Below are 10,854 nucleotides of genomic sequence, written 5' to 3' on the forward strand. Positions count from 1 at the left end.
AAAACTTAGCTTGTTGTAAAAAGAGAAGAAAAAAAGTTATTCTAAAGGCGGATCCGATTTTAGTCCGTCCCGGTCCATAGAGACTTAATCTACTTGGCCCAGCCCAATATTTTGAGCAAACTGTTAACGGTATTAGCTGTGTAAACGTCAATTGAGTGTTAGCTAAGTGTGAAGGTGTGATATTTTAGTCGGTCACCCACGAATGCATGGATTTACAATGAATGTTCTCCATTTCCTTTGAAACAGTTAATCTGTTTTCTCTTAACCCTTCTTTCATTCTCCTCCTCCTTTATTATCTGATAAAATTCCTTGCATATTTCTCTGTTTTGTGTTTTCTGTGATTCTTTTCGTTTTGTGGTTGCATCAGAGGGCGTTTATAAAGTTTTGTGTTGAATCCTTTGCTTTCAATCCAGATTTGAACTCTACCCACTTCTCATCTCCCTGTTTTCCAGCCACATAAATCAAAGGAAAAAAGAAAAAGAAGGATTTGAATCTTTGATTCAAATCTGGGTTCTTTATGTTTTTGACTGGTTTCCTAGGTCTGGGTTCTCTTCACTGGAGGCTTGCTGCAACTTTCCAGGTAAAAAAAAAGAAGGAAAAATAAACTCTTTCTTTTTCATTGTGTTTATTTTACATTGATTTGTTTTAATGTGATTATTGGAATTTTGATATATATTGTTTTTTGGACTGTAGGGAGAATTGGGTGTTGAATTCAAGTTCCAAGAAACTAACTATTTTAATGAGCTAAGATGGCGGTCAATTCTAAGCTAAAATGGGTTGCATTATTTGTATTGGCTTTATCTTTGGTATCGTTGGTTGCCCATCTTTCAATGACAAAGTTTTCAAGTGTGAATTTAGCCCAGTATAACGCAAACGAAGCTTTAATCCATGCTATTCCTAATATTGGATCACCAGTAAGTTTTAATTTTTGTTTTCCAGATTCTGATAGAAAATGCTTTATCGTCATCTGTTTGCATGTGTAATTTTCTGTTTTGATGATGTTTATGTGTTCTTTTAAGTTGGAGGTTAAAAGAAATAAGAGGCTATGGGGTGAATTGAGGTCTCTGGAGTCTTTGCAGCCATATGCAAACCCCAGAAGCAGCTATCCTGGTAAAGGATTTTGCTTAAACTACTTAATTATGTATGTATGCTTCTATACTGCCAAAAAACTTTCGAGATGCCTACGATTGATTTTCCACATTTTTTCATGTATTTGGAGACTCCTTGAAGGGTCATATCCCGGTGCCATATCCGAAAATATGTTGGAGATGGTTGTCATACATCAGAAAAATAGATGTAATGAAAAATGCAGAGCCAGAGCAGCATACACTTAATGTGTCTATGTATTATATTTAGAAGGTTATTGAATTGATATGATTTTTATGCCAAAGTAATAATGAATGTCTTATTCTATAGGTGATCATAACAGTCCAATTTGAACTCACACCATTTTTTGAATTGAATCCTGTTAATATTTTAAGCTTTCTTAGCTATCATATTACCCGTATTAAATACCGGAATAAAAATTTGTAATCAAAAGAATATGGAAAGTTGATTATCTGTGCAGTTTCAAAAAATTTACAGCACCATTAATTTTTGAAATAGAATCAATGGATTCCAATGCCTAATCTCGTGTGGATAACTCTTAATAGGTTTTCTAGAAGAGCAAAAAAGAATGGTTGATATCTCTATGATACCTGTAATGCAGTCTGTAGAGAACTATCCGGGAAAAAGTCAAGTGTGTTCTTGATCTTATCTGAACAGCAGTATTCTGTTTACTTTCCGTTTGAACAAAATCACTGCGTGTTTGACCTTGTCCTTGTTTGAAAATTGACTAGCTTCAGAATAATTCTTTTAGTTGCTTAATTAGTAAATAATCATCTCTCTTGTAACAGCTCCGGATGAAAATAGCGACAGTTTCATATATGCAAAAATATTTGGTGGATTCGAGAAGATAAGATCTTCGGTATGACCTGTTAGATGCATTAAGTGTCTTTTTACTATTCCTTATTGGCTGTTCATAACATTTTTGTTAAATTTCTAGATCAGTGATCTTGTCACCATATCCAGGCTTCTAAATGCTACTCTTGTAATTCCTGAGATACAACAAAGTACCCGTTCAAAAGGCATCAGGTATAGTTTCTTAATGTATTTGTTATAAATTTGTTTTCAAGCCTTAAATAATATATTCTCACCGGTTTCATTGTTGCACAGTTACAAATTCAAGAGTTTTACCTATATTTATGACGAGGAGGAGTTCATTCTATCACTTAAAAATGATGTGAATATTGTAAAAACCCTGCCAGAGCATTTGAAGCATGCAAGGAAGAGGAGAAAGTTCCCTATTTTCAAGCCTCGAAATTCTGCTTCGCCAAATTTTTATGTCAAAGAAGTTTTGTCAAAATTGAAGAAAGACAAGGTTGTCGGCTTGATTATCACAGATGGAGGGTGCCTGCAGGTAGTTCATAGTCTTGTAATTGTACATAATAAATTTATCAAAGCTGCACCGAAAACAAAAAAGAGTTTGACGAAGTTCAAGTCTTTTTCCAAGATTTATCTATATACTTTCTCTAACTGCTAAAAAATGCTTTCAGAACTGCATGTCTTGTTCAGATGAACCTATTTGTTTCTCTTTTTACTCATTAGTTTATACCCATCTCTAAACCATACATGCATGTTAAAAAATCTCCATTGTATCATTATTTTATGAAATCATATTTGTTTCTAGGGGAAAGAAGATTGACTTGTCTTTCCTCTGATATTTTTAAGGTAATTTTGGTTGGAAAGCTGCCTGTTAATGTCGGGTGGTAGCTTGCTGTTGCAGTATATCGTTTTTAAAAACAAACTGATAATAAATTTTATGCTTGTATAGAGTGATTTCTGTGCTTAAGAGTCTTAGAGGTGATAGTCTCTCAATCACTGCAACACCGGGAACTTATTTTCTCTAAAACCTTCCAAACTATGGAAAATGTTTATTTTCCCCTTTAAAATGTCTTTCTGGAATTTTTATAATTTCTGGGGGTTGCTTTTGGTGAATTAAACCGAGCCTTGGTGAAAAATATTTACTGTTTCTTGTGATCGTGTACTTTCTAAATTGAAGACAAAACTATAAGATCAAATATTAAAGCAATAACCATATGTCTTTCAGTCTATTCTTCCACCTAGTATGTCCGAGTTTCAGAGGCTTAGATGCAGGGTTGGATTTCATGCACTCCAGTTTCGACCTGAAATTCAGATCCTTGGCCTCCGGATTTTGGAGAGGTATAATTTCCATTTGCCTTTCCCAGTAAATGAAAGTAATGCAATGCTCTATCAAGATTTATCCATTTCTTTGTGCTACATATCTTCCCCTTGTTAATGCATCCGCAATTATACTTTACATGAGTATCATTTGATATGCCTACACTTGATGAACCGGAGCTTTCTAATATTCCTTTAGGCTACGGGCATCGGGACAACCTTTCATAGCGTATCATCCAGGTTTAGTAAGAGACACATTGGCATATCATGGTTGTGCTGAACTTTACCAGGTCAGCACTTTATGTCTTTTCTTTCCAACAGTCTTGTCTACCCTAATTTGCATCTTTTTTTACTACCGCTTATCATTTCTCCCCTAAAGTCTGACAAATTCAACATTAGACATTCTTTTGAAGTATTTTGCAAATTTAACTAAAGAAAAATAAAAGGACTTCCATCGTTGTCAGTTCTGTGTAATTTCCTTTACTTCATCTATTTGATGCTCATTGTAGGATGTTCATACAGAACTTATACAATACCGACGGGCACAGTTGATCAAGCAAGGGATCATTAATGATGAACTAAGAGTCGAGTCACACATGCGAAGAGAAAATGGTTCATGCCCTCTTATGCCTGAAGAGGTATGTTACAAATAGAGTTCTTTGTTGTCGAATCCACTGATCCAGTGCCGTTGTAACATTAAAGTAGAGTACTTGTGGTTAAATAATGTATTACCTTAATGTAAATGTGAAATCCAATCTAGCCCTTTTAAATATGACCTAATAAGCACTTAATCCTCCTTCAAGAAGACAAAGGATGTTTTAATGACTACAGTACTGGACTTGGTGTGCTTCTCTTATATTATTAGTTTATTCCCCAATTTTGTAGGTTGGGCTTCTTCTTCGTGCGATGGCCTATCCTTCTCAAACAATTATATACCTGGCAGGATCAGAAACTTTTGGCGGTCAACGTCTTCTGATCCCTCTACGTGCTTTGTTTCCAAACCTAGTAGATCGCACTACGTTGTGCAGCAAGACAGAGTTGTTTGACTTAGTCGGTCCTGAAGCCCCTCTTCCTGCTGATATTTTTCGACCACCTCTTCAAAACAGTGAACAGCAAGTTATTGATGAGTGGAAAAAGGCTGGTCCACGGCCCCGTCCTCTTCCTCCACCTCCTGATAGGCCCATATACCAACATGAGAAAGAAGGTTGGTATGCCTGGATTACGGAGACCGACAAAGAACCTGACCCTTCACCTATGGATCTTAGGAAGCAAGCTCACAGGTTAATTTGGGATGCTCTCGATTATATTGTCTCTGTGGAAGCAGATGCATTTGTTCCTGGTTTTAGCAATGATGGTAGTGGATGGCCAGATTTCTCAGGCTTGGTTATAGGACAGAGGTTATACGAGAGAGCTTCTTCTAGGACTTACCGACCAGACAGGTTTGTATGCAGAAATTGCTGTTCTTTTTATATACATTTCATGAGCTATTCAACTTTCTCTATAATTGTGTTTTGTTTTATTTCTTCAAACAGGAAAAAAATTGCTGCACTTTTCAACATTACGCGTGACGATATGTACCATCCGAAGCGTAATTGGACGCTGTCTGTTAAGGAACATCTCAACAGAAGTTTGAGTGAAGACGGCCTCATCAGGCAATCACTGTTGTCGAAGCCAAAATATTTTCTATCACATCCACTTCCCGAATGCTCTTGTAGGATCCCATCCGTTGAAATTCCAAAACAAATAAAAGGCAAAGATGGCAGAATTCTATATGGAGGCGAAGAAGAGTGTCCCAAATGGATGCATTCGGCTAGGGCCAGAGGCGCTACAGACGTTGACAAGGAATTAGCAGAAGATTATGATGATGCAGTCGAACAGCTAGAATCCGATGTAACTGATGTCACAAGTAGCTTAACGTCGCTGATTGATCATGACGAAGAATGGGATCCTAATGACTAACAGATGATACAATCTACTCTCAAGCAAATTCGATTTTGGGTGAGTTGTTCTGGAATGAAATTCTTTTTCCTTCACTTGGGAGTTTCAGATAAACAAGTAGTTAAGGACTTTCGTCTTTATTGGCAGTGACAAAGAAAACCAAAGTGTTATTTTTATATTGGCTTTATACCGTCATGGTTGGAAGAAATACAGCCGTTGGCATAAAAATGCTGCTTCTTACTCGGTGCTTCTGAATGAGTGTAAATTCGCATAGAGAAAGGATTCCAATGACAGTTTTGTAGAGAGAATTCTTTTATCACGTTATTGGTTTGTTTGTTTGTTTACTTTGCTCTTTACGCTGCAATTTATTAGATACATATGCCATACAACACTTCTTTCCCTCATAAAAGTTTAACCAATTTGAGCAAATTCGATCATTTCCAAAGGTAGCACTGATGAAGAGACTTCAGTTATATATATATGGCTAATTTGAATTATTTGTTTTTTTTTCAATGTGCTTAATTGGACAAATAATTATAAATTATTAACTAAATATTTCTTTTGATTAATTCTGTATGTATTAAATCCAAAGAAACATCAAAAGCTGTTACAACCAAAGATCAGCAACCACAGAAAATGGGCTGCTCGACCGAGTAGAGCATACCCTAAACTATAGACCTGTCAATATACTTTCCATAAAGCTTTAACCACTTCCCTAATGGAATTAAAAACAACAGTACTCGGTCTAGTTTTATTCGCAAAGTTTTATTGTTTTTCCCTACCCGCACCATATATAGAAATGCACTCCAAGCTAATTTTAAGATGCAAGTAACGACTTACCCTTCAAACGAGTAACAACCCAAGCAGCTTCTTACTCTCACGACCAAATCACATGACAAAGGCTGCAAAACTGAAGAGCTCCTCTCCAAACATCCACAGATAAGGGGCATTTAAAGAAAAGATGTTCTCTTGACTCCGTCGCATTACCAGAAAGAACGTAACGGCTATCCACATCGATCACCATTCGAATGAGTCTATCATTGGTTGACAGTCTCCCCAAAACAACAAACCAAGCTATGATCGCATATCTAGGCACATACAAGGGGAACCAAATCAAACTCTGTCAAACCACCCGATCCTTCTTAGGCCTAGGCTCTTCCCAAAGCATATTAGAGTTAAGCCTCCTAACATCAAGAGTTGCAACAAAGAAGCTATATACTTCCCATCGCAAAGCAAGAATTCTCCTCGAACCCCAGCTCGTATTTATTAGTCTCAAAACTCCAAACATCTGCACTACCCATTACATAAAGCCCTGACCCAAGCAACCCAAAGCGATCCCTTGTTTGGTAAGATCTTCCTCAAAAGTTGAACCACGCACAACTTGTTCCAACAAGCAAGGCTCTTGAGGCCCAAACTCCCTTCGCTCTTAAGAGAGTAGATATCCTGCCAAGCAACCTTCGCACCCGAAGCGAGAGAATCTTGACTCCTCCAGAAGAACCGAGCACATAATTGATCAACTTTTTGAACCACACTATTAGGGAGGATAAGCTGCCTACACCAATAGTTGGCCACGTTGAACAAGACAGAATGAATTAGTTGAAGTCTCCCGAAGCTAATGCGTTTATTAGCCCAATGCCCCAACTTGTCATGAATTTTCTCCAAAAGTGCATGACAATCCTTCTCCGATAAACACCTAGTGACCAAGGGAACATCTAAATATCGAACAGGGAGGCTACCAATCTTAAAACCTATGCAATCCAGAATAGTAGCAACCACCCCAGCCGAGACACTCGGAGTGAAAACCTCACTCTTGGTCGCATTCAATCTAAGTCCATAAATTTCATAAAACTTGTCAATGACACCTTTAATCCCACACAATGAATCAAGATTCCCTTTAGGGGGGGAAAAGCAATCATCGGCAAAATAAAGATGAGTGAGCCCTATCTTTTTACATTTCGGGTGATACTTGAAAATTCCACGCTTAGTAGCCAAGTCTAGAAGCTTAGACAACACATACATAGCAATAATAAAAAGATACGGGAATAACGGGTCTATAAACTAAATGTCATTATTATAAAAATCATCAATAAAATATCATAAAAAATATTCACATAAAAAATAATCATATATAATATAATATGTTGAAATAAAAATTACGTATAATTAAATGGAAATTATGAATCTTATTGACTATTTAAACCCAAAATAGAAATAAAATCACCTAAAAAAGCGACCCGACAAAAGAGAGGGGGAAGACATTTAAAGACATTCAAACTCACCCCTCCATGTTGTTCGCTTGGCCAACTTTTTTCCAATTTCTTTTTCCTTTTAATAGACACCGTCTTAGACCATTTCTGTCTTCAAAAACAGATCTTGCATCCGTCTATTTCAGCAAAGTGTAATACATACCTGTGAGTTTAAGGTACACGATTTCTTTGTTAACGTTTTATTATTGTTGATTCTTGGTGTTCCGATCTGCGTTTCATGATGTGCTCTTTTTCATTTTTGGATTTTGAGGAAGAAGAAAATTGCACAAAGTTTTTAATTAAAAGTTAATGATCTCATTCTTATGGTTAATTTTCTTGGCTTCTTTCTTACAAGTCACCATATTCAAGTTATTAGGCAGTTGAAGTATTCAAAATCCCAAGCTTCGAATCACACGAGCTCATTACATACCTCATTGTGTATTCTCTGGGTTTTCCAAATGCTGGATGCCACTGTTACATTACTCTCTATTCAAATTTGAACCATCATGCTTTTAGTATCATAAGTTTTTGTTCACTTTTTGTTGAATTCCTTTTTTTGGGAATTTGAAGAAAAAGCAGGAAAGATTACATTTGAGTTCGAGTTTGTAGCCAACGGCCTAATTCCAGAAGTTTCAAGAAGTACTGAATTTCAACGTCGAGACAATATGGAGCCAACCAACTAGAATAAAGAGAAGGCTGAGGTAGAATTGGAGCTGGCGATAGAGACAGAAGAACTGAAGCATGAGGAAAAAGAGAAGAAACATGAAGATAAAGATGTTGAGATTCTTCAAAAAACAGATAGAGATGTGAAGGGAGGCGAAGAGAAAGAGAAAAAGAAGGATGAAGATGATGAAGAAGACGGCAAAGAAGGCGAGAGAAATAAAAAATGTAAAGACCCCATCAAGCCTGAGGAAAAAGAGGAGAAACATAGAGACAAAGATAAAGATGTCGAGGGAGACAGAGAAAGAAGAAGGATAAAGAAGGGAAAGAAAAGAAAAAGAAGGATAAAGAGTTAGAAGGTGAAGCAAGAAAAACCGAAGAGAAAAAGAAAAAGAAAACGAGGAAGAATTCTCATTCGTCTTCCTCATCTTCCTCAGATTCTTCTACATCGCCTTCAGCATCATCATCAACTTCATCTTCTTCTGATTCGGATTCAGATTCAAGAAAGAAAAAGAAAGAGAGGAAGAAGAAGAAAAAAGTGAAGGATCACGACACGAAAGAAGAGAAAGAAGGGAAGAAAGACAACGAGAAGAAGAAGAAGAAAAAGGATAAAGATCATAAAGAAGACAAAGGTGAGGGGAAGAATAAATGCAAAGACCCTATCAAGCTAAAACGAATACTAGAGAGAGCTAATAACAGAATAGAAGCCCTTATCGCAAGAAAGGCCTACATCGAAAGGATGATTAAAGAAGCAGAGGAGCAACAGATAAGTGAAGCCACAGTTACCCGTGAAGCTGCAGTTGCAGTCGAGAAGCAGATCAACGAAGCTGCTTCTTCAGAGGTCACTGAAACCGCACCCTAAGTACAGATACACTCCGGCTCCAGGATACCAATATGCTAGACATTTTTGCATTTCGATTTTTCTTCACAAAAACATATAGTGATGAATCCATATATATAATATGCATCGATGTGAAAAAAGAGCAACAAAATTGCAGGAAAGGATTCGTAGTAGTCGAAAATTACTTGAACAAGATATTAATAAGGTTTTGAAGTTGAAATATTTTACAATTGTTATTATGCAAATGCTCAGTCTGACTAACGAACATAAGATATGATCCTCCAAATAGAGAAAAATTAAATATTTGAGGATATACGTATTGGACATATCCGTATGCAACACTAATCCTGAGTCCAGATTACAACAGTCATTACCTGTATTAGCTGTTCATTGCAAACCAGAACACATGCTTTTGGGGCAATAAATAACTGGCTCACTAAGTTCGGCAAGCCATATCCAACACTCGTCTCGAGTCCGGATTAGAGCAACATTACCTGCGTTATAAGGTTGGGGGATATGAATAACATGATTATAAATTCTAGAAATACAAAGATGATCATTACATATATGAAGAACAAAATAAATTCCCATGGCTCTAGAAATAGCGTATCCAATCCAACTAATAACATAAACAACCATAGAGAAATTTCTACTCTATATGTACTGGGATGGTTATCAGTTACTCGAGACATGGATCTGTGTGTTCTAAAGAGCTCAGGGAATAATGTAATTCGAGGTTTTCCATTGAGGGATATATAACACTCCCAACCCGTATTCGACCCGAATACAAGTCTGAGGTGTCACATTGACTTTTCAACTTTGACACTTAAAGAAAACAGGGAAATTTAAAACTTTCATTAAAATAAAAGCGATTTATTTACATGGATTGACCAAAACAATCAAAATCGGTCAGAGCATTCATAACTGACACTTTACTTACATGCCAACATACTATACACGACAAAATACATACTTTATCAGTTAATTCTGATCTGATCCGCTAGCAGTGCTGCTGTTCTTGCCACCATATTTTCGCACTTCCTGATTCTTGGTACCTACGTGTAAATCACTTATACACTAAGTCACAGACTTAGTGAGGCATAACATAAATGTATGTATTCACATGTATAACCATGAATTTATGAACATGCGTTCTTACCATGAATCAAGACATTTCAATGTTCATGTATCGATTACACTATAACATATATGATGATAACATGTACATATAACACATACATTCTCATGCCAATTCCACTTTAATTTATCTTTGGATTGCCCATGTACATTATTGAGAACAAAGGTATGTGAGTACATAGAGGTTGTGAACTATGCTGTCACCACAGCTCGTATAATTCCCTCAAGGGGCACTGAATATTTGTCTCGAAGGACCACTATGTCTCGAAGGACCACTAATTGTTCCGAAGAACCACTATGTCCCTGAATTGTTTCTCTTGTAATGACATTCGTTCACATAATATCATATTGAAGCATCATGAATTATGCATTAAATCACTTTATAAATAATACATGTATGCATGTACATGAATATGAAATCATGAATTCAACTATCAGAGATAGACTTATCACAAGTCTTATCTTTATACACTTTAACTATAAAATGCACTCACCTTGGCCTTGCTTGTTTCAACTTGATCCTAATCCTTTGTTTGTTCCGGAACGAAATTATGTTCTATATCTGCATATTAATACATTGATACTAATCAGTATATTAATTAATATATTCTAAACTATCACTCCTTAGGCTAAAAAGAAAGTTATTTCCAACTTTTAATGATGGTATGCATCGATGCACTACACCATGTATCGATGCATCCCTTGACAGGTGCATCGATGCATAAATCCCATTCGATGTTTGTATTTTAAACGAGTGCATCGATGCACTCCTTATGCATCGATGCACTCCTT

At 36.5% G+C, this 10,854-nt stretch overlaps 2 protein-coding genes across 2 annotated transcripts; both read left to right on the forward strand.

Moving 5' to 3' along the window:
• Positions 1-277: 277 nt before the first annotated feature.
• LOC120162495 (protein EMBRYO SAC DEVELOPMENT ARREST 30-like) lies at positions 278-5,420 on the forward strand. The gene is made up of 11 exons (XM_039172634.1): positions 278-580; positions 694-914; positions 1,020-1,110; positions 1,896-1,966; positions 2,045-2,133; positions 2,215-2,458; positions 3,149-3,261; positions 3,440-3,530; positions 3,750-3,878; positions 4,126-4,679; positions 4,773-5,420. The coding sequence occupies exons 2-11, from the start codon at positions 750-752 to the stop codon at positions 5,197-5,199; spliced, it is 1,974 nt and encodes a 657-aa protein (XP_039028565.1). The 5' UTR covers positions 278-580; positions 694-749; the 3' UTR covers positions 5,200-5,420.
• A 2,462-nt stretch (positions 5,421-7,882) lies between these two features.
• Positions 7,883-8,946, forward strand: LOC120162472 (putative uncharacterized protein DDB_G0292636). Its single transcript, XM_039172616.1, has 3 exons — positions 7,883-7,897; positions 8,108-8,435; positions 8,603-8,946. The coding sequence occupies exons 1-3, from the start codon at positions 7,883-7,885 to the stop codon at positions 8,944-8,946; spliced, it is 687 nt and encodes a 228-aa protein (XP_039028547.1).
• Positions 8,947-10,854: the final 1,908 nt, after the last annotated feature.

This window comes from Hibiscus syriacus, unplaced genomic scaffold, assembly GCF_006381635.1.
Source record: "Hibiscus syriacus cultivar Baekdansim isolate YM2019G1 unplaced genomic scaffold, ASM638163v2 tig00111402_pilon, whole genome shotgun sequence".
Classification (NCBI taxonomy): domain Eukaryota; kingdom Viridiplantae; phylum Streptophyta; class Magnoliopsida; order Malvales; family Malvaceae; genus Hibiscus; species Hibiscus syriacus.

Coding starts and splice junctions, on each gene's coding strand:
- LOC120162472 (XM_039172616.1), top strand. Junction 8,436..8,602: donor AAGAAAAAGAAGGATAAAGA/GTTAGAAGGTGA, acceptor AGAAAAAGAAAG/AGAGGAAGAAGAAGAAAAAA.
- LOC120162495 (XM_039172634.1), top strand. CDS start 750: ATGGCGGTCAATTCTAAGCTAAAATGGGTTGCATTATTTGTATTGGCT. Junction 1,967..2,044: donor TCGAGAAGATAAGATCTTCG/GTATGACCTGTT, acceptor TTAAATTTCTAG/ATCAGTGATCTTGTCACCAT. Junction 3,262..3,439: donor GGCCTCCGGATTTTGGAGAG/GTATAATTTCCA, acceptor ATATTCCTTTAG/GCTACGGGCATCGGGACAAC.